The sequence below is a fragment of the Malus sylvestris genome, chromosome 3, assembly GCF_916048215.2.
Source record: "Malus sylvestris chromosome 3, drMalSylv7.2, whole genome shotgun sequence".
In the NCBI taxonomy this organism is placed as follows: Eukaryota; Viridiplantae; Streptophyta; class Magnoliopsida; order Rosales; family Rosaceae; genus Malus; species Malus sylvestris.
In genome coordinates, this window is record NC_062262.1 from 12,213,694 (window position 1) to 12,236,946 (window position 23,253).

Genomic DNA, 23,253 nt, shown 5'->3' on the forward strand with positions numbered 1-23,253 from the left:
AGATGATTAAGACAAGACCTAAATTTCATCCTTCAACTGGAAACGTCGTTGTCACATCCTTTCTTCACCTATGTTATTATTACAACTTAGAACAAGACTTCTAAACCATTCTATACATTACATTATCCTCCTTTTGGGGTTTGGAGGTTTGATGCAGCCATGTAATCAAGTAACATGGCGGAGTCACGTTATTAGGCGCCACGTGCCGAAAATGATGTAGACAAGTGTACAAGACAACTGTGTTCATGATAACATGAAAGAAATATCAATGGCCTGAGTCAACAAATGTGTGTGCACGGGTCTATTGTCCCAAAGAATTCCTCAACATGAACTAGAGTTTCGTAATGTCAATTTTCTAAACAAATTAGTACTTCAATTGAAAGAGAGAAAATTTTGAGTTGATAATGCTTTGATACAAAGTACAGTTTGCCCAATATTTGATCAACAACAACAAAAACAAAGCCCTAAATCCTAAATGAGCAACAAATACAAAGTACATTTTGAGTTGATAAAATTCTCAATGTTTTTGACTCCTCTATATGTTGCCTCTGGCACCAGACTATTGGTGAAAGCACAGAAGGATCCATCATGTAACGGTTAAACCCTAACGGCTTAAAATTTAAAAAATTCACATTGAGATACTCACATGAGCTGTATCAACATGAGTGCCGATTTCTTTACACACAAGACATCTCCAGAAATGAGTAAAATGATGAAGATTCTGTTCCCTAATCATCTTCGTTGTCATTTTGATTGTTTGAATGGTTGATCGCTTGAGCATTATACAACTCGGCTACCTGAACTTAGAAGAAGTGTGTGAGAATACATATAAATTGTACAATATTGTGTTTCAAATTAACTTTCTTCACCTGCTCAGATGATGTGGCTTGCTCCGGAGGTTTGTCTTCCCGAACTCGAATAAGACGTGGAAACCGGAGAGAAATACCCTGTTCACACGTGCACATAGAATTAGATGAAGAAAACACATCATCTAATCCACATTTCACAAAGTAATAGCAAATATTGACAAGTACAAAAAAAAGAAAAAAAAATCCATCGAACCTTATTAGCATCCACTATGCCAACTGCAGCACGATGAACGGGGCTAATAGTCAGGTCCGCAGCTTTCACCTCCCAAACCTTAAAAAAAGATAAAAAAAAAAACAGAATACCATAGGTATCACAAGAAGCTGTACTCCACTCCAACAAGTCTAGCACTTAGAAAGCAAAACTCAGCTATATCCACGCAATTCCGCTAAACTGCATTGTTTTGAAAACTAAACAACAGATGACATTGTTTTGAAAACTAAACAACAGATGACCAAAAGTACTTAAAACTCATTTGCCATCTAACTTTATAGTCTAGAAAACTTCTGTCACTTGAGTTTAAGGAGGAGAAAAATCTTAACCTGACAGTGCTACATAAGACCTATTAAAATTGTGGCAAGATTTTGCTATTAATGCCAAAATATTATTTTCCTTTTTATGGTTAAAATGCAAAAATGTTCAGGAATGCATATCTAGATCACAGCAGATTCTACCTAAACACTAAGAAAAAGGATAATTAATTTCTGCATGCATCTGTAAAGGAGAAAATGCCACGAGTTCAATCATCACATCCTTTTGAAGCTAAAAGAAAAAATGACAATCCTTGTAAATTTGAACAAATTTGTTCACATTCCACCTTTTTAACATTCTTGTTCAAGATGAAAATTTCAGCATTTTCCAGAAAATTGTATTTTACCACTTCGATAATTTCTTTAAATTCTCCAAACAAGCTGAGACTCATAGTAGCTCAACCCATGGAACAGTGTTTAAAAAAAAAACTAAAACCCATGAGGAAAATAATTTAAGAAGAGCATCATTCCATGAATTTTGATAGTAACTTTTACTTGTATCAAAAACAGGACCCAATCTTGTCTATACTATTGCTCAAAGATGCCTCTGTACAGCTTAAGAATCCAAAGTACTGGACGCACCAAATGCAGAGTCCAGGATGTGCTTCAACAAAAAATGTAAGATTCCTCGGGATTAGGAAGACTTCCAGCATAACCCTTCCCCCCCCCCCCCCCAAAAAAAAAGGGTTTTTTTTCTTTCTTTCCTATTTAGGAATCAGGACCAATGACTCTTAACTCTTTGGGTACATTTACTCCTCCGGACTAGCATCCCAAATAGGGCTATTTAGGCTCTATCCTCATTTTATACAAGTTGAAAATGGGGGCCAAAAATAAGCCCTATTTCTCTCTCTTTGTCAACTCCAATGATGAGAGCGCTAATGGTTTCTCCTCCCTCTTGTAGCTGATGGAGATGTACAGGTGTGTAGTATTAAGTGATAATTGGGAGTGGTGTCGGGTCTGGGAATTATATAAATCATACTATATGTTTGTTTACAGTTTTGTGGGCATTATCTTGCCTTTTAGTGAAGACCCCAAACATGAGACAAAAATAAATCCAAACCAATCCACACTAATTCCTATAATTCGTCCTAGCCAAGCGACTCCTGTATATCAATTGCACCCTTAATGTGCAAAATGAACTGGGCAACACAATAGAAGTGCAGAGGGAGTTCTACCAAAAAGCTATATGCACAGAAAACAAAAAGGCAATGGCTATTACCTCTGAGGGTTCAAACCATACATCTGGATTCATTGTATCATGATACCTATAGTATGACTGCAATTGACAAGAACGCAAAATTAGCAAGAGAATCAGAAGAACAATATACATAAAATTCAGACTGAAAGAAGGAATCACAGACCTTAGGTTTGGGTATCACTTTAGTACGGAGACTGGCAGAACGTTCTTCAAGCATTGCTTCAGTGAGTCCAGTGCCTGTAAAAAATAAACATACACAGCCGACCAATCAGTAATAGGTAAAACAGATTGGAAATCACTGAAAAGATTGCCAACACATACATAAACAAATTGCACTGACCTACTTTACAAATGCTTTGAAACTCTTCATTATTGCTATCATAACAAGCGAGGAGGAAAGCACCATAGACACCTAAGGAAAACCAGATTATGATTATCACCTCCACCTTGTCTTTCAACTTAAGAATAAGATAGTGACAGTTTAAAGAAGAAGAATATTGCATCACTGAGACATTGAAGATAAAACTAATAGATGTAAATGACTGGAAACCTTTAAAGATCACTTTTACGTTGAAGAAAAATGGGAGAATTTTTAATTATTAAATCCAGAAAGACAAACATTTCAACAGAAAGTGCCCCTTCATTCAACTGAAAATGCTGTTTCATTACAGTTACCTGTACGTTTTCCCCGGCCATGGAAAGCAGCAATAGGTACCAAGTCTAGTGAGTCCCCAATACTGAAGGGCATAGCAAACCAATAAACATAAAATTCACAAAGCTTTATCAGGATTACTAAAATGGAAAACACTAATTCTATCACTCACCTGTCCATGTAATCTTTCTTCAATTTCAGCCAGTTAAGTGACCGCTTTGAAGGCTCATAAGTAGCATCTTTGGTCAATGTTTTAATAATTAAACCCTCAGAACTGCAATCCAGGATGAAGGAATAACATAAGAAGGCCATAGCTCAATGAGGACAAACTTATACAGATAAAAATAAACTGAGATGCAAGTGAAAGATCAAACCACAAATAAAATAAATTCTAAGGCAGAAGCTCAACACAATTATTAGTAGTACTTTTTTCCACCTTCATGAAATGTATTTGTGCAAAACTTGCAACCCTAGTGATCCAATGACAGCACATTTATGAAATTCGAATTACTTTATCTAATGTTCATATCCATTTGCCCCCTGAAAAGTCAAAAGAATGGAGTGAATACCTCGAACTGACAGCAGCATCAAGAAACTTTTGTATTTCATCAATATCATTTGATGTTAAGGCTGTGGCAAACTGAAAAAACCCAGCTTCTTCCACAAAAGAGTCATACAGACACTGCACAATGCAACAACAGTCTCGCGTGTAAGAATATAAATATTACTTTCTGGTGTAAAAGCAGAATAAGAAGAATGGTCAGAAGACATTAAAAACCCAGAATTTCTTATAAATCAGAACCTTCAACAATAATTGTAGCACCTAAAATGAATTAGTCAATGGGGCACCCTTCTCGTAATCTCACTGTAATCAACATAGGCTTATGGTACTATTAAGATGACACCTTGTTCTGTCTTTTCTTGCACATTTTTTTTCATTAATGTTCAAATTTTCCTATGAAATAATACTGTTGATGCCCCAAGGCATCATCAACCAAGACTAATAAACTACCAGAAAAAAAGGACGAAAAGAAGCAGCACAGTTAGCACTTTAAACTTCTTGCACTCCCCACTCTAGACACATGAAACTAATACAAAGACATTGAATAACAAGAAGTAAAGTGTCAACAGGTGAAATCTTGAATGATACTACTGCCCGCTACTTTGCTACAACACATGTACCTAGAATATAACTTTTTCCAATTAATAATTAACTTCTACTATAAACTTTCCGGCAGTATTTGTTCCTAAAGGCAATTAGAGATGCCATAGGCTGTTTAATCACACTTGTTAGATACCAACACAAACATTTTCCTGATTCAAAAACGGAAGCTATCAACAATTTTGATACAAATGCGAACATAAAAATAAATTCAACGCATGAATAGAAATGGCAAAGATAGACTCTCAATAAAAAACCAATGACCTCCCTATATCCTAACAACACCAAGAAAAGAAAGAACAAAAAAGACTAGAAATAGTAAATTTCGACACCAATTCATTTTACTCTGTTAAATAATCAGTAAGACATGCTGGTCATACAATATGCATGACTTGGATATTAGTTATTAATTTTTAGAGAAGCACAATTGCTCCCATCCATAAGAGAAATAACACTTAATTGAGAAGAAAGAACAAAGTTATACCTCTCTACGAACTTTCAGTTGTTCCTGAATAAGTGGTCGGCCATTAAGGTACAACATATCAAAAGCAAATATGCAGACTTCAACCTTGATCTCACTCACGCTCACATTTTTACGCGCTCTAGTGCTGAGTACCTGCAACAATAATATCTTGTAAAGACTTTCAAATCTTAACTCAACAATATTCAAAATTAAATACTGTCCTGGGTGTAAAAAGCCATAAAACAATATTTTTAGAGAGAAAAAAGTCAAAAAGCATTCAGAAAATATTATGATATTCATGCACCATCATTAGTGAAGCCAGAATAGGTGGTGTACCTGCGAAGTATATACCCATATATATGCATTATCATTATGCAAAGGAAGGGTAAGCCAAAGGTCAAACTTTGGTAACTATTCTTCCACAAGAAGAATACACAATACCATATCCATAAAATTATTTTTGGTACACCATTTGAGGATACCTGCTCTTCCGTAAGTGCTTTTCTTAACATGTTTTGATTTACATTTTATATACAAGTATATCTAATATTCAAATAAAAAAATATTTGAGAAGCTTTGTGAACGAAAACAAATATGGAGTGACCCCAACTCCAATAGATGGGTAGCAAATCACCATGAAGAACACCAAGAATAAAACTGGAGTACGATGGGGAAATAATTTACCTGGAAGGGCAGAATTTTTTGTTTTTCACGGTCATAAGCAACAATTTCACAATCCAAAACGAATGATGTTACAGATGACTTCTTTAACCTGCAAGCTGACAGAAAACATTAGCAACTGAAAATTTGAGAGCACAATTAACATTTTTTTTTTCTTTTGTCAAAGCACAATTAACATTCTGGATAACATGAAGTTGCAACCATACTTTAACAAATAAACTAGTCAAATACCAGTTGGAAAAATTCTAAACACATCACCAGACCACAAACATTACAGGCATTAATTTGTTTACAAAAATAAATGCCTCATCACCCATTTATCAAGTCTAACTTTTCAGAAATATCAATTACCTAAATTTACATTCTGGATAAAATGAAGTTGCAACCATACTTTAACAAATAAACTAGTCAAATACCAGTTGGAAAAATTCTAAACACATCACCAGACCACAAACATTACAGGCATTAATTTGTTTACAAAAATAAATGCCTCATCACCCATTTATCAAGTCTAACTTTTCAGAAATATCAATTACCTAAATTTACGTTCTGGATAAAATGAAGTTGCAACCATACTTTAACAAATAAACTAGTCAAATACCAGTTGGAAAAATTCTAAACACATCACCAGACCACAAACATTACAGGCATTAATTTGTTTACAAAAATAAATGCCTCATCACCCATTTATCAAGTCTAACTTTTCAGAAATATCAATTACCTAAATTTACTCAGTGCAGTGTATAGTATATGACAGTAGTTTCATTAGTGGTGATGTAGTAATAGAAGAAAGATCCCAAAAGAGTTTTGAAAATATTCAGTAACCAACCAACTCTTTAACCCATCGCACATGGAGAAATGCACTACAGATTGATTCCGTTTATACTATAGGAGATGTGAAACTTTCGAATTTTTATTCCAGAGTACCAAACTCTCTCACGTATTATCACCCCTAAGTTCCATATGAAATACCATACAACCAAGATAGAAGCCCTACCTCGACACTGCAGCAACCACATCAGGATACTTTCCAGTGTTTCGTTCAGCATTTCGACTGTATATCTCAACAGAACCATTCTCCATGAAATGTATCTGTAAGAAATGGGAAAGTTATTGCAACCAGAAAACAAAAAGGAATGAAGCACACTATGGCACACGACATATCATGAACCGAAAAATATTACATGTTGGAATTAACAAGATGGTATCACCTGGGCACGTTCTCCATCGTACTTGTATTCACACGTGTATTCTGTATCCTGAAACTTCTGTACAATCTCAGATACCCCTTTAGTTGGTTTTGCTAGCATAGGCCCAACTGGGACGCCCAAAGTAAAGTTGCATATCTCTGGAAGCTTCCATACACCTCCACTTAAAAGGGCAGGGATGATTTTATCGTAATCAGGAAGCAGAGAGTACACTTGCTTAACAATCTTTGCTGCCTGAGAAATCAAAGTTATAGAGAACGTATTACAAGATAGAACAAAAGACCATCAACAAAAGATCAATTCAGCTTGTAGCTAATTAGAACTACTTATATTGTCATAAAGATCAAGTATAAAAGTATAATAGCCAAAATTCTTGATATCTACTAAATAACCCTACAAGACACAAAAGGATCTAAACTCTTAGCAAATTGCCAATTCAGTAGCAGATTATAAACTCAGTATCAACAAAATTTGATGGCATGAAGATTCTCTAGAACTGCATCATTTGGCCTAACAAACCTAAACTCACCTCTTCTAGAGGACTCTGAATATGAGAAGGTGGTGTCGAATGTTTTTCAGTATACACTGCAGCTTGTCCCAATGCAGTTAATAGAGTCTGCTCTGCCAATCCAATTCGCAACTTTGTCTACAAAACAAAACCCTTAAACCTTACAATAGGCTAAAAGGCGTTAACAACTGAAATTTACTATATAACCAAATTACAACCTGAAGCAAACGGATCAGATATAGAGGTTCACAGTCAGTGGCAGCAACAAGAAGTGCCTTGATATGGTTCTTTTTCTTCTCCTGACTATCCTTCCCAGATTCCTGTTAAATTTCACAAGCAAGGGCAAGTTAATTACAAGAACAATATCCTATAGTAAAAAAAATTTAACCCCTCCACAAAATCTTCATATCTTATCCACCAGTAAATTTAAGGTAAAATTACTAAAGAGAAAAAAGTTCACCACCTAACTACATTCCATACAGTGTAATCTTTTTTTGCTTAATTAAATATGGTATAATCTAACCATCTACATAATAGTTATTTTCCCTAAATGGTTTACAATGACTCGGTACATCAAAATAACAGGAAATTCTCCTTGATAAACAACATAAAGAAACATAATTTAATGTACCTACCAAAAACCCCTTTTACCTTTCATAATTCATAATTTACAATAATCGTCCTTCTGTTCTAGTTCTTCCTAAAAAGAAAATTTCCTAAGAAAAGTTCCTTTGCCAAGAAACATAACGTGTCAAGGGCAGTGGACTTTGATCACCACAAAATTTTACACTCCCCACTTTGTTTTGAAAATGTGACAACTTCTCAACAGAATGCATATAAGGTTATAGTACTAGAAAAGCAAAAAAAAGAAACATCAATTGAGAAAACAAAATTGTACTTATCAACACCAGGTCCCTACATAAAGCAACCCACGGCAAGACAAGAAGAGGCATCAAAATCAATATATCAAAGTACTAAAATTTCAGAGTCTAAGTACAGAAATATGAAGATCGATCACCTTAGCTAGTAGACGAAATGTACTAAAAACCTTGGTGACAGTTAATGCATCAGGCTTGCGCATCATAGATTGAGAAGAACGGCTTTCCTTTGCAACATGACCAAGATCTCCCAGCTCCTATAAATTTCAACCTCACTTATCAGTAAAGGAAAGAAAAACAAACTGCATACATGAGAGTGAAGTTCCTAGAAGATTTAAAAGACAAAACGCATGTAATGTGACAGCTAACTCAGATAGGAACACCGGTAGCATGAAGTAACAAAGATTTAAGCATCAAAATTCCCAAGCAACTCAGCCTCGACAAAATGAAAGAAATCAACTATGTCGAGCAAAGATTTATGACTTTCTGTTCATAATCTTCCTTCATTATATCATGAACTAGATTGCACAAACAACAACCCAATTAATCATAAAAACTCAAACTTGATGAAACAAAATCGATACACGTATTCAAGATTAAATGAAAACACAAAACCCACAGTAATAATACCTTGTATTGCTTCTTCACATGCGCTTCAGTCCTCCCACAAGCCTCTGCAAGGGCCTTAACAATCGAAGCATCCCCAATTCCAAGCTCCAAACCTTCATGCGCAGGAGCAATCCTATTCGCCGCAAGATAAATCACAGGCACCAAATCCTCAGGCGTGGTGTACATTACAGTCCTCAACATGTTACAAACAATATCCGTGATCACAATCCGACCCGTCTCTTTGTCAATCAAATCGAAAACTAAACAAACAAACACAAAAGGAACCCTCTCGCCCTGGCCCCAATTCGCCACCAATTTTGGGTCAAATTCCCCGGCTTTCTTCTTCAGTAGCGGCATTCGGCTCTTCAATTCCTCAGTCCGCTCCTTAGCACCCGCCGCCACGCACACTTTCTTCCCTGCCGGAACCACCTCACCGCCATTGCCAGAACTTTCTTGAGCTTCTTTAATTTCCTTGGATTCCGGAGCTTTGACTTCCACGGATTCTGGGTCTTGGGTTGCGCAGGCGCTTTCGGGCGTAGGCAGCAATTGGGGTTTTTTGATAGGGTCAGTGGAGTCTAGGGCTTTGCGCTTCTTGGAGGGAGAAGGCTGGGGCTTTTTCTTGGCGGCGGCGGCGCGGGCACCGGACATGAGGGCGTCGAAGGCGGAGGGGCGGGAGGACATGGCGCGAAGATTAGGGTTTTGGGGTAAGAGGGAAATGAGAGGAAGAGAAGAGGGTTTAGGGCGGAAGAGGGAGATGGGGCTGTGGAGACGGCGGAGAGAGGGGAGAAGTAGACAATGGCATGAACAGAGTGATCGTGAGAGCATCAAATGGAGAGGATTTGGGAGAGTGAGGGTGTGAGACTCGAGAGAAATGGCGGGAAGGATTGATTGAGGCGCTCGAAGTGAAGATCAAGAACAAAGATGTTTTTTTACAGAGTATTTATCAAATATAGCCATAAATTAATCCTCAATTTCAAAAATATCATTTTTTATAAAATCTTTCAAATGTATCCAAAAATTCCACTTAAATAGATGCAAATACCCTCAAATTTAACAATTAAATAAATTAAAGGCTTTTTGGTCAGAATGATTCGTGACATTGACATAACTCATTAATCTGATCCTTAACAATTAATGATAATCAATAGTAGTGTTCTTGAATTTGTTATCATGAATCATTTTAGTCTTTCTTTAAATTTATCCATCGTGATCATTTTAGTTTTTTCGTGAAAAATCTATCAATTGCTCTATTAGTGTGATGATGTGGCATCATGTGGGTTTCACAAATACAATCATATAACGACATGTGGATTAACTTTAAAAACTATTTTTTATATTTAAAACTAAAAATGATATTAGTAAGAAAAAAGGCGTTGAAGGCATGATTGAAATTCTGCTACTCCCACTTGCGGTAACCGCAACGGGGTTCAATGTCAGTGATGAGGGGGTCGAAGGGGATAGGGTTGTTGTGGTGGAGTGTAGAAGCGAAGTTGAAATTGGACCGAAGCTTGAGGCAACAATAGCTAAAAAGCCTTTAATTTATTTAATTGTTAAATTTGAGGGTATTTGTGTCTATTTAAATGAAATTTTGGATATATTTGAAAGTTTTTATAAAAAGTGACATTTTTTAAATTAAGAGTTAATTTTTTACTATATTTGATAAATACTCATTTACACATGTTATGTTTTTAACAGAGATTTTTTTATAGAATTTTAAATAACGTGAACTATAATTTACAGTATTTAAAATTCCGTTATTTGAAATTTTATTGTTTGGATGTTGAATGCATAAATTATAAAATGACGATTATTACAAATATCATTGTTTGGATAATTGTTAAAATTTGTATTCTATACAACAACATAAATTTAAAGGAAAACTAATGAAAATGACTTGAAAACTTTGAGTTTTAATGATAAGGACAAAATAAAGGGTAAAGTGAATAGTACCAGAATTGACTTTTTAGTATAAAAATATGGTTTTTCGTTAAAGTGAACAGTAACAGGTGCTTTTCATTAAAGTTCCCTAAATTTAAAAATAAAAAAATATGTTAAGTTGGTCACATGCAATATCCAATTAATTTACCTTTTCTACAATGTTGCAAAATAAAATGTCCAGCTATAAATAAGCGCAATCCTCAATAATGAATACATCAATGATAAAGCCATCAAACCAAAAACCAGGTCTGCGAATGCTTTAGTGGATAAAGGAACACACTCTAAATTTTGCAACAATTAACAATTTCTCAAAGCAATAGTTTACGAAAATAAGTCTACAACAATATGACAGAGTTGATTGAAGTAGGAAAATCTCAGTAAAGCACACTTGCAAATGTCAACTAACTTTCGTGACATGAAAAATTTTATTCTAACTAATGTTTTACTAGAAGCACTATAATGAAAATAATTTTATACGCCTCATGAAGCAAGAGCGGATCCATATAGGAACCCAGGTGGTCCCAAAACCCTCCAAAGGTCGGAAAAGTGTTTGCAAGGTCATCTCCAACCGAATGGACTATGTTTAGTTTCCATCTAGATTACAGCCCTGCAAGAAATTACTTTTTTACTAAACTGTGTCATACCATATTTATATATCATCTCTAATCAAAGAGGGTTCTTTTTAGTCCCCTCAATAATTTATTATTTTAAGTTTGTTCTTTAGTTTTATTGGTTAAATGAATTAAACTACTATATTAAAATAAGGTTTCCGTGAGTGCCACTTGTCGCTAAACGTTTAAAGTTTCATGTTATTAAACATTTTAATTTTACTTGCATGTTAACAGACATTAAAATGAGGTAACATAATATGAAAGGGTGAAAATGATGTGAGAAATTGATTAGATATTTATAGGAAAAATAAAATAAAATATTTAATTTTTAAAATTTTTCCTTTTAAAAAAAAAAAAACTACATAACATCAATTAGCAGCACAGTTGGGCCCAACTTTTTGGGTTGGTTGGTTGGCTATGTTTGGCCAGCCCGCTAGCCATTTGGGTGGATTTTGGCCCGAAGATTTCTAAGTTTTTTTGGCCCAGCCCTCAAGGATTGTGTTTTGGCCTATGACCTTTGACGATTGGAGATGACTTGAAGTTCCCTTGAGGACCCCTAATGGTCTGGGCAAGTGGTCATACAAAGGGGTTTGGACCTCCATGGATGTGCAATGAACATGTTTTAAAAATCGGTCAATTGCAAGTTAAAAGTCTGTAACTGCTAAAGAAAGAAGAAGGCCTGCGAGCTGCGACGTTGCCTTTCCAGATTTCAACGACGTCGTTCTAGTGGTTCGGCCCTTTAGTTTGTTTTCTTTTAATACGTGGCACAATCTGCAAAATCCATCTGCCACTACAATTCATAGAAACCTAAATAATATTTAATACTTTATATATGTTTTTCTTTAGTTTCATATTACATAATAAAGTTCTAAAAAATAAGACTCCTAAAATAATTCCTAGCATTTTTCTTACACGAATAACAAAACTTATACGCACAAAAAAAAAACACATAACATTTATTTCTCTTATAAATGCATAATTGGGTGATTGAACATTTCTCAAAGTTTGACTCTTTTGAGTTTTAAAATGATGTTTGATGATCAGGGATATCGATATTTTGTAAAAATCGGTATTTAAAACCTTGGTAGCAACTCTAACTCCAAACTCAACCATCTCTCCATCAAGACCACCTTCAATTTTGAAACTTTTACATTGAGACCCTTTGATATTAAAATCCTGGATTTGCCACTGTCATGAAGTAAGCAATAATACCATTTTTTTTTCTCAATTGGGAATGTCTTTTTGTTTTACGATAGAGTGATTTCATTCATAAGAACCAAACAATACAAGAGGATACCATATTAGGTGCATAATTTCCAGTGACCAACCTTGATTTGGAGAGAAAGTTGCACAAACTAAATCAATAGATTAACCTTTACATTTCACCACCAACAATTACTACAAACAATAAGAGCAAACAATACAAATATAACGCAAAGAAGATAGAAACGTCATATTGGAAGTGAATGCCAACACACCTCCACCACTCAAACAAGTGAGGCCACAACAAATCGCCACAAACAGGGCCATAAAACACATCACATAACAAGAAAATCAGCTAATCTGAGAATGGAACCATAAAACAGCTCGTCAACTTAGCGAGGGCGGCACCGCATCGAGACAAATTTGCTGGCCTCCTTCGAAAAGACATCACAGATGTGGCCAAAAGAGGTGGCTCATCCGTGGGTAGGCTGAATAGCGCACATCCACCATGGAGAACGAGTGGTAGGAAGTGGATTCAACCCTCCACAACCATAAATCTTGCCCACAACCACGAAACAAGGCCAGTTGAAGGCCTAGCAGGGTTTGCAAAGAAAACTCTAACAAAAATTGGAGGGTTGTCTGCAAAAAGTGGGAGAAAGGAGGGGGAACGCGAGGTAGCACCAAGGATGGCGCTTGGTGGGCGGGCAAAGGCTGAAAACAGATGAGGGGAACATAGGTGACGCGAGGGGGGGCGGGGTGCACGGAAGGAAGGAGGTAGGCGACATGATGGGAAAATGCGATGGAGGAAATGAGAGATTGGATGAGGGTTATTAGGGTGTTAGCGGGCTGCTGCCGACCTAAGCCGAAGCATAGGACCAGGGGTTGTGAGGCTTTGAGATCTAGGATTTCTGAAAAGAAAAAGTTAAAAGGAAAGAGTGATTGTAGTTAAATTCTTTAGATGTTGTAAAATGTTTAATTGGGAGTGTTTTCACTGAGATATGGTATTGCATTTACTTCATCATATACGTCTGTTTGATCAAGCTTCTTTGTGTCTGCACAAATATAGTCTTGAAAGGATGAAGCCATCTTAGCAAGTGAATTTGCAATCGCAGGATTTCTCCAATATGAATTTGTGATTCTCGTCTTAGTTGGAATTGTGAAATTACACATTTAGATGGAATTAAACTCAAGAATCTTCATCCTCAACTTCCACATTTATTCCCATAGAATTTGCCTTTTCTCTCACTACAAGTTGCCAAATGAGGGAAAATTACTTCGCTATCCTATCTTTCTGAGTTTAAATACTCCAAGTTTTTTTACCGCATCCAAATTGAATATTACATTATGTTTGGATAAGGGAAATAAACTTAGAATTTTGATAAAAGTTAGAATTTATAAATTGACATGCACCAATTCCCTTATTTGGATTCATAAACATAAAAATTTAGAATTTCCGTGTGGAAAAAAACTTGGAATTTGGGACCTTCAATTCCCAAGTTCAGATTCCATGTAAATAGGTGTCATTTCCATATTTCTAGATTGAGAGTTTAAAAATAATAAATTTCATATTTAATTCCATTGTTCTTTTAGGTTAATCAAACAAGAAAATTTACAAATTCTAGAAAGTAAAATCTTGTCATTTCAATTTCCATCATTTTGAAATTTCTTAGTAATCTTAAATTTCTTCATCCAAACATAGTGTTAGTTTTCTTAGCAATTTCCTTTCACGCATTCTAGGTGCCTATCATTTAGCCTAGTACGTTCCAACGGGGAAGAAGGGTCAAACAATGGTCATCTCTGATGCCGCCGTTGCCACTTAAGGTAGAAGGGGATGCAAAGCAGGACCTTTTGGAATCATATGTCTAGGAAGTACATCTTGCAGTCTCGCAGTGTTATTACACATTCACTTGAATTTGTGGTTTTAATATTAAGATTTTAGTAGTCGTCATACAGGGTGGGGAAACAAATTGGTTTTAGAACTAGCTATTTACGAGATTCGAGCATAAGACCTCTTATTTATTAGTGAAGAGAAATACTATTATACCATAATACTAAGTAATTAGTTTGGGACAACTTTCTCATCATGGTTAATTCACTTGAGATAAATAATTAAAAAAATCAAATTTTAGAGTTCAAGAACTTTCTTCATGTCCCTATCAAATGACCTAAATTTAAAAACGAAATTGTATTTAAAAATTATCTATATCAAAATTTAAGGACAAAATGAGGCCTACAAGTACTGAATGGAATGTTTGAAGGCCCCAATCTATGACACATGATAAATGATAATACGACAATGCCCTCGCTGACAAGCTACTCGGTGCCATGTCCTGTGGATTGTGAATTTTTCAATGTCAACCAGGAATTTAAATGATTCTTTGATCTTCGGTTGAGATTTTGATTCTTTTAATAGGTCTATGAGTATTCAATCAGGAATTTAAGTGATTATTTGAAATTCAACGTGTATTTAATTAGGATTTTAAATATTTTATTAAAATCTTTAGAAACTTGGGTGTATTGGATTATGATTTTAAATAAATTTATAATATTTCACGTGTATTCAATTAGAATTTGATTTTAAAGAATTTGAAAAAGTTGAGAAATTAGAATTAGAGAGATTTTGTAGTATATTTTAAACATCGATTTTGGGGGAATCGAACCAAAATTTTGGGGGTGTATTCAATTGAGAATTTGAAAGATTTTAATGGATTTATAAATCCATGAATTTTTATGGATTTAACTGATTTGTAGGGAGTATATGTAAGATTTTGATTCAATTTTCTCGAAATCTCATGAAGAGATGTGAGATTTGTCGATGCTTAAAATACAATATAAAATCTCTCCAATTCCCTCTAATGCCTCAACTTTTCAAAATTCTTTAAATTCAAATTCTAATTGAATATACCTGGAATGTTATATACTTCTTTAAAATTCTAATTGAATATACCCAGATTTCTAAGGATTTTAATAAACTATCTTAAAATCCTGATTGAATACTTCTGGATTCATTAAAAGAATTAAAATCTCTCAAGATCTCTACAAATCAATTAAACTTCATAAAAATCCATTAAAATATCTCAAATTTCTAATTGAATACACCCCTAATTGTGCTGCAATCTCTCATTTGTGAAATATTGATCTAACATTTTGTCAATTATTTGAACGCTAATGTCTGATATTTCGTAAGGGTGTCAACATCAATCCAATGGCATCTAAGCTTGTAGATTGACAATCTCACTTTAACTTGTAACACTCCGATTGCTTTATAATTTATCTACACTCATTGTGGAAATGTCGAAAGTTGAATTAAAAGTACGAAAATCACTGCTCTTATTAATACCTCGAACGAATTTTAACTTTCTCAAAGATGGGATGAAGATTATTTCCAGTCGAAGCAAGTGACCATGTGCACCCAAAAATATGACTGACCAACTAACCAGCATATGGTAGGAGGATTTTTAAGGGTGGGTGATTCCTTTCAACGGATTTATATAAAATTCGTAAACTAATGTCCGTATGATGGAAATCTTGATTAACCTTAAACACATTAAAAAATGATAAAATTTGTAAACTAATGTATGAATGATAGAAATCTTCGTTGAAGTGATTTAAAATCAAAATTCAATTGGTGAATTGATTGAAATCAAATATCGACAATTTACTAAAAAATAATCATTTTAGCAACAATAAGCTGAGAAAGATCATTTCAGCCAAAAAGTCTTAAAAAGAAATCCTTATTAAATTGTTTGATAACAAATTATTATACATTGTTTGTTTTTTTGTTTTCTATCAATCAATCAATGGGTGATTGATTTTTGGCATTTTTTCATTTTGTATAAAGATTTTTACATCATCTCTATATAAATTAAAGATAATGCTATTCACACATTATGTTTAACTTTCACACACCTTTATTAGTTTTAACGCATTAATTTTCTTTAATTCATTTAATTGATGATAAAAAATTATGAAGAGTGTACGAGGTAAAAGAATTGGATCCGAACCTTAAGGATCAATCTATCTAGGCCTGTGATTGGTGTGTAAAAGACATCAAGACGGTTAGTTTGTGTGTGATGGAACATCGATATGAGTTAATAGAGACCGTTAAATGCAATATGTGCGGCCCAATTAAGTTGATCCTTAAACTCCGAATATTAAAATCCTAAGTGAATCCAATTCCCGAGGTAAAATGGTTGCACCACCCAAAGCAAAGCAAATGCCAACTAAAACAGTAGAAAAGCACCAAACACGAAAGCAAACAGAGAGAGAGATAGCCGTTCCAGTGAAAGCTGACTTTCCTCGAACACTTAACACGCAGTCGAAAATACAAAATATATACAGCACACATATATATATACTGCACGAGTTTACCAAAAAAAAAAAAAAAAAAAAAAAATACTGCACGCTGCACAGTATTTGCGCCAAACTCTGCAAATGCATTAAATGCCGGCGTTCACTTCCACTTCCACTTCCGCTTCATTTTTTTATCAGCTTCCTCTCTTTGTATCTCTCTGTCTGTGTTTTCTTGTCTCCTTGTCTCACCACCACCATACCAAATTCAAATTCCTGATTGCTTTCAAAGTTCCAACTCCCTCAGACTCCCTCTCCGATCCGATTTGCTCCGCCATTTCTAAAACCCACAAAATTTTCAGCTGTTTTCTCATTGATCTGAGCAGCAAATCCGCCACTGGAGCTCAGAGAACTCCGTTTAGCAGATTTTGGCGACAACCCTGAACCCAATAGCTTTCAAATTTCTCAGAAAGCGGTGGAAGTGAGCTGAGAACGAAGGAAGCAATGGAGGGTAGGATGAAGAAGTACAGCCAAGTGAGTCCGGAGAGGGCGAAAGTGTGGACTGAGAAGTCGCCCAAGTACCATCAGAACCGAAAAGTCCCGGTGGTTTACTATCTCTCACGAAACCGGCAGCTTGAACACCCCCATTTCATGGAGGTTCCTGTAACCTCTCCCCAAGGGCTCTACCTCAAAGGTATTCAAAATTCAAATAGTAAAAACATGAATTTCTGGGGTTTTTCTTAGTGGGGTATTTTTTTTTTCCTGAATTTGTTGAGGATTTATTTGTGAATTTCAATTTTGTTTGGTGCAGATGTGATTAATAGGCTTAATTCTCTGAGGGGCAGAGGCATGGCTTCCATGTATTCATGGTCTTCTAAGAGGTGAATTTTAGTCCTTTTTCTAAAATCCCAAATTTTTTAAAATTGTATTTTTTAAGACAGTTTTGTAATTGCATTGGTTTGATTGAATGAGTGCAGAAACTATAAAGGTGGTTATGTTTGGCATGATCTCTCTGAAGGTGATCTGATTCCTCCGGCTCATGGAAATGAGTACGTCCTTAAAGGTTCTGAGCTCTTTGATGAATCGAATTCGGGTAAATGGCATACATGTTTCATTTTCTCATTGTTTGGTTGATAGGAATTCAAGTTACTGATTTCAAACTTGCCATTTATTTTCTCATTCAGTATTCACCATAATTTTCGATTCCATAGATAAGAAGTTTAAGATCCTAATTTAGATACTTTGTTTATTCATCTATTGTTTCTGTCCAGATCGGTTTAGCCCAGTGGCAGAAATTAAAATCCAGAACTTGAAACAATTACCAGAACCAGCATCTTCTAGAAGCCAAGATGATTCTTCATCGTCGTCAAGTTTGAATGGGAAGGAAACAAAGCATTCTCAAGAAGATGAGCTCTCTCCTCCGGTTCAACGTCCTGAAGGCTCTTCTAGCGCTTCTCCAGAGTCTACAGTCGGAAAGAATTCTACTTGGGGGGGTTCACTGAGCTTGACAGATTACAAGATTTACAAGAGTGACGGTTTAGCTGATGCTTGCACGCAGACAGAAGAAAATGGGAACAAACCTAAAGCATCAGAAACTTGTACAAGAGGTGTTTCCACAGATGATGGGTCATTAGAACCGGATTGCAGTTATTATCCTGATCGAGTGCCTTGTGTGAAAGAGAACTCTGAGATTCGCAGTGATTCAGTTTCTCCTCCTCTGTCATCCCCCAGCCCATCTTCGTCAGGTGGGAAGACTGAAACTTTGGAATCACTTATTAGGGCTGATGTTAGTAAACTCAACAGTTTTAGAATAGCTGAAGAGGAAGACGTTCGAATGCAAAACAATCCAAGGGTTAAGGCTACTAATGTACTTATGCAACTCATATCATGTGGTTCAATATCAGTGAAGGATCACAATTTTGGTCTTATTCCAACCTACAAGCCCCGGTTTTCCCATTCCAATTTCCACTCCCCATTATTCTCTACTAAAGTAATGCTAGGAGAGCTAGACTGCCTTTCAGAGAATCCAAGGCTAATGGGTTTGAGATTGGAAGATAAAGAATATTTTAGTGGGAGCTTGATTGAGACTAAAATGCTCAAGGAGGAAGTTGGATGTACAGCTCTAAAACGATCATCATCATACAATGCTGACAGGTTAACCTAGTTTCTAAACTTATCTTTCAATTCTTTTAGAAATTTAGACAGCTTTTTCTTTAAACCACAAGTATGTGAGGGTCATCTCCTAGCATGTTTTAGTAAGGTCTTACCAAATTTTAGTCAAAAGCATACGTAGGATGATAAAATTGAGGTGCAGGGTGTTTATTTGGAATGTTAAAAGCCAGGGATTCTATCCGAGTTTTGAAGTTTCTTACAACCTACAAGAATTAAGATTCTTAATTCTGAAATCCGATTAATCAGTTGTAGAATTTGAATGCTAGACAATGGAACCTTACCGATGAAGATCCCTGAGTCTAGTGCGGTTAAACATTCCAAATTTTGTTAGAAGTTGATCAACTTGAGCTTGGGCAAGTGCATTTTGAACTCAAAGGTTTGGTTGCTTAGCAAGTTTTGCTTTATCAAGACCATGATCAGTTCAATTAAGCTTCAGAACATCTGAGTTAGGCCGGTTCAAGCAATTGGAAGCCTTGCAGGGACAATACCTGTTAGATGGTAACTCATAAGTAATTTATAAAATGGTACAAAAGAATGTTGAATTGTTTTAGCTGTGATGTCTCAAATTCTTAAGTTAGCTCGGTCAATTACAGGGTTTGTATATATTAACTTTTTCGGGTTTACTAAGGTAGAAAGGAATGCCTTTCTTTGTTAAGAATTTAGCTGTGGTAATATTACAATGTGCACCTCTTATAAAAGTTTGACACAAAAATAAAAAATTATGTCAAATCATTTGATTTTGCTTTGATCCTGAACAAGGATTGAAGCAGATTCACTTCTTTTTTGATAATATGAGCCGATTCATTTTACATGCTATCTGAAAACAAATTCAAGGGGCTACATGTCTCAGGTCCACCTAGTCGCCATCTTTGGGAGTTCCTTTCATTTGGGGATAAGTTTGTCGACTATCCTGGAGTTTTTGTTATAAAAGTTATGTGGTTACTTATAAGAAAGGATTAGCCTCTGGTTAATTTGTTGATTGAGTTTTGATTGTATCTGGTTGGAACTGGGCGGTCATCAGTTAAACGCCAACAATCCATATTTCTGATACTACTGTACCAGCATAACTATTTTTTATGGTTCAAATGCTAAACTTATCAACTTGCAGGAGTTGCAAGAAGCTGGATTCAGAAGAGGACAAAGAGGAGTCTACGTCAGGACGTTCAAAATGCATCCCAATATCAATCAAAGCTTCGCTGAACAAGCAACCGCGAAGTGAGTCTATGAGATCCCCCATTTCCGATAAACCAAGGAACTCCTCAGATGGACTTGATGGTGCACATATCAATACCCACTGCATATCCAATGGAGTTAGTAAAAGAATCACAGACCCTTCATCTCTTAAAAAGCAATCAAAAAGGTTAGATTCATTTAGAGAAGAGAAGGAGAAGGTGATCAAAATCGAAGAAAGTTGAGTGCCGAGTCCTCTCTATTTTCACCTTGTTCAAATTTATTACTGTAATCCGGTTTTGTTCTTGTCAATGTTGGTTGACATTTTGTTTGTTTTCCTCCAAAACAGGCTTGCTTCAGGAGCTCGGGTTATAATCCAATCCAGAGCACCTTTCGATACCACCGCAGTTGGCAGCTCGTAGACACCAATGCCAAGCAGAAAAGTAAGGGGTGAATTTTCAGGTGGTTTGAATTTCAAATGATGTAAACTTGTTGGCGGGTGAGGTAAAAGGAATTTTTTTTTGTACATCTGAAAAGTAAAAAGAAAGGAGCAATCATTTATTTTGCAAAAGGGGATGGTGTAATATTAGGTGCGGTCCTGGTTGTCGGTGGAGCTAATCCTGAGATATGGAGTTGGGTTTTTGGGTCAGGCTGTTCAAATGGGGTTCCCCTTTTCTGTAACTAGGGTTTCAAAATCTTCCTTTTTACTGCCATGAGATGAGTTTCAGTCTCCCCCTCTCCTCTCTCTCTCTCTCTCTCTCTCTCTCTCTCTCTCTCTCTCTGACATGATGGTTTCAAATTAAGCCATTCAGTTTGAGTAATGTATTACATGATTGATACTAGAAAAACTCTGGAGTTCAGAGAGCAACTTCATGAAACGAATTTACTGTCAAATGTCGTTATTGGGTTTCAACATCTCGTTGGATTCCTTATGTCTTGTTGTAAAGTGGTTTGACTCTTAGGCAAAAGGTACTTCTGACTCTCATTTCTCAAATAAAAAATGTCCCTCAAAAGGTCAAAGCAACTTACTTTGGAGTTAGGTAGTAGTAGCATTTAGAGAGAGAGAGAGAGAGAGATTTCACTTTTCCCCTTGTTGCACAGTTCATATAATAATGCCATTGTTCCTTGAAATAGTGGTTTATTATTATTGGGAGTGACAAGATTTCTAAATTATTATATTTCTTGGTTGTCTATAGACTTGGTTTTCCTTCTTGTTTGGTGATAAGCTAGATCTCTTCTTTTTGGGCAAAGTAGCTTTAGAGGCAATGGGGCATGGGCTGTAAAAAAAAGTTCTAATAAATCTACTCCCATGTGAGATGACTTTTATGTGATGCTTAAATTTTAGGGAATTTTAACGAAAAGCACCCGGTACTGTCAGTGGCGGATCCAGGAAATAATGTTTGGGGGGTCAATAAGGATAGCGCGCGCAGCGCGCAAATTTTTTTTAACAGAAACGACATGCATATCGTCATTTCATCGAGTCTACTTATTCTACTTCCAACAACTCCACGCACCTCCGCAATCACATGCGCTGCCATGGTGCAACACCGCTTTCTACTTGTCACATATCCGGCTCAAGGCCACATCAACCCTTCCCTCCAATACGCCAAGCGCCTTATCAACACTACAGGTGCGCATGTCACCTTCGTTACCAGTCTCTCAGCTCATCATCACATAGGCAATGGCTCAATTCCAGATGGATTGACTTATGCGCCCTTCTCTGATGGGTACGATGACGGGTTTAAGCCCGGTGACAACATCGACCACTACATGTCGGAGTTGCGGCACCACGGAGCACAAGCCATCACCGACCTTGTAGTCGCAAGTGCAAACGAGGGTCACCCTTACACTTGCCTAGTCTACTCATTACTTCTCCCTTGGTCGGCAGGGATGGCACATGAACTTCACCTCCCACGCGTGCTGCTTTGGATTCAGCCAGCCACGGTTTTCGACATCTACTACTATTACTTTAACGGGTACAAAGATCTCATCCGGGATAATACTAGTTCTGGTACGAACAATGTCCTTCCATGTCCAATAGAATTACCAGGTTTGCCATTATCTTTCACAAGCCGAGACCTTCCCTCCTTCATGGTGGATACAAATCCGTACAATTTCGCCATGGAGTTCTTTCAGACCTTTCGTCGAACACTTGGTGTGCAGCCAAGGGGTCGCACCAGCAGCTCCAAGGGGTCCCTAAGGTTGTTTCCATGGCTTCCAAGGGGTCGTGCGACCCCATTGACCCCACTGTGGATCCGCCACTGGGTACTGTTTACTTTAACGAAAAACCATATTTTTACACTAAAAAGTCAATCCTGGTACTATTCATTTTACCCTTTATTTTGTCCTTATCATTAAAACTCAAAGTTTTCAAGACTTTTTCATTAGTTTTTCTTAAATTTTAAGTCCTTTACACCGTCATTTTGGTTTTCTGTGTCGATGTTGCCGCAACAGGTGTAAGTTTTTTTTCGTTTTTTCATATGACGTCGTATCATACATCCAGCGATAATGTGTTTGTTTTATGTAAGTTGCGCTCAATAAAAGGAGCTGCGGGGGATATATGAGCTGTAATGTAAGGGGACTTTTCCTTTGAAACTTTCGTGCTTTTGTCGAGGCAGTGGAAGGCGTGTGGATTGAGAATAAAGTTTGGTTTTTCTCTTTATACACCAAGTGCCGGGGTTTTGCTCAAAGCAAAAAGACAAGTAGGGATACAAGGTTGCATTTATAATAAAAGCGACTCATGAGGCGGTGGAGAGGGAGAGGGGAGAGGGGCTGGTGGTGGTTGAAGTGGGTGGCGTGGTGGTCCTCGATCGTGTGACCTGTCTCAGTATTTTGGATGTTAGGGTGGTGAAGACTGGACTGGACGTGGACTAGACTGGATTGGACTCGAGGGAATTGCGTTGCGTATCAAAAGTCCTTTTGGGTCCGTTTACGTGATAGGATATTGTATTTTAGATTGGTTAAGTTAGGATTGGAATGGATAGGTGTTGATAGATAATGTTTGGTATAGACAACTCAAGTTGGATAGCTTGGGATAGCTAAATGCATGGGACAAGGATTGTCTGCCCTCCCACTTTCGGTGCTCTCCCATGCCCTTCTGTTTGTATGGTCAC

At 36.4% G+C, this 23,253-nt stretch overlaps 3 protein-coding genes across 4 annotated transcripts; 2 read left to right on the forward strand and 1 right to left on the reverse strand.

Moving 5' to 3' along the window:
• Window positions 1–351: 351 nt before the first annotated feature.
• On the reverse strand, window positions 352–9,684 carry LOC126615853 (DNA ligase 1-like). 2 transcript variants are annotated; one of them, XM_050283772.1, is made up of 17 exons: window positions 8,778–9,684; window positions 8,288–8,404; window positions 7,488–7,589; window positions 7,291–7,407; window positions 6,765–6,995; window positions 6,551–6,645; window positions 5,557–5,644; window positions 4,894–5,025; window positions 3,817–3,929; window positions 3,420–3,521; window positions 3,271–3,332; window positions 2,936–3,007; window positions 2,759–2,832; window positions 2,617–2,673; window positions 1,063–1,140; window positions 870–947; window positions 352–797 (listed from the first exon to the last, which is right to left on the reverse strand). In XM_050283772.1, exons 1-17 carry the CDS (start codon window positions 9,579–9,581, stop codon window positions 729–731), a joined length of 2,391 nt encoding a protein of 796 aa, XP_050139729.1. In that variant the 5' UTR covers window positions 9,582–9,684; the 3' UTR covers window positions 352–728. The 2 variants fall into 2 exon arrangements, with proteins under 2 accessions (XP_050139729.1, XP_050139730.1); XM_050283773.1 differs by lacking the exons at window positions 352–797; window positions 870–947; window positions 1,063–1,140 and adding an exon at window positions 1,157–1,260.
• Window positions 9,685–16,873: 7,189 nt separating this feature from the next.
• Window positions 16,874–21,034, forward strand: LOC126616692 (protein SOSEKI 3-like). The gene is given in 8 exon segments (XM_050284778.1): window positions 16,874–17,197; window positions 17,199–17,270; window positions 17,273–17,492; window positions 17,610–17,679; window positions 17,776–17,891; window positions 18,070–18,952; window positions 20,079–20,379; window positions 20,488–21,034. Coding segments are annotated over 8 exon segments (1,983 nt in total). The 5' UTR covers window positions 16,874–16,951; the 3' UTR covers window positions 20,563–21,034.
• A 642-nt stretch (window positions 21,035–21,676) lies between these two features.
• LOC126616980 (phloretin 4'-O-glucosyltransferase-like) lies at window positions 21,677–23,014 on the forward strand. Its single transcript, XM_050285078.1, has 2 exons — window positions 21,677–22,190; window positions 22,875–23,014. Exons 1-2 carry the CDS (start codon window positions 21,677–21,679, stop codon window positions 23,012–23,014), a joined length of 654 nt encoding a protein of 217 aa, XP_050141035.1.
• Window positions 23,015–23,253: the final 239 nt, after the last annotated feature.

Excerpts from the sequence above, each read along its gene's own strand:
- LOC126615853 (XM_050283772.1), bottom strand. The coding sequence starts at position 9,581 with ATGCTCTCACGATCACTCTGTTCATGCCATTGTCTACTTCTCCCCTCT. Across the intron at positions 8,405-8,777 it reads ATGTGAAGAAGCAATACAAG|GAGCTGGGAGATCTTGGTCA; the intron begins GTATTATTACTG and ends TGAAATTTATAG. Across the intron at positions 3,930-4,893 it reads AACTGAAAGTTCGTAGAGAG|TGTCTGTATGACTCTTTTGT; the intron begins GTATAACTTTGT and ends TGCATTGTGCAG.
- LOC126616980 (XM_050285078.1), top strand. The coding sequence starts at position 21,677 with ATGGTGCAACACCGCTTTCTACTTGTCACATATCCGGCTCAAGGCCAC. Across the intron at positions 22,191-22,874 it reads ATGTCCAATAGAATTACCAG|CGACTCATGAGGCGGTGGAG; the intron begins GTTTGCCATTAT and ends TTATAATAAAAG.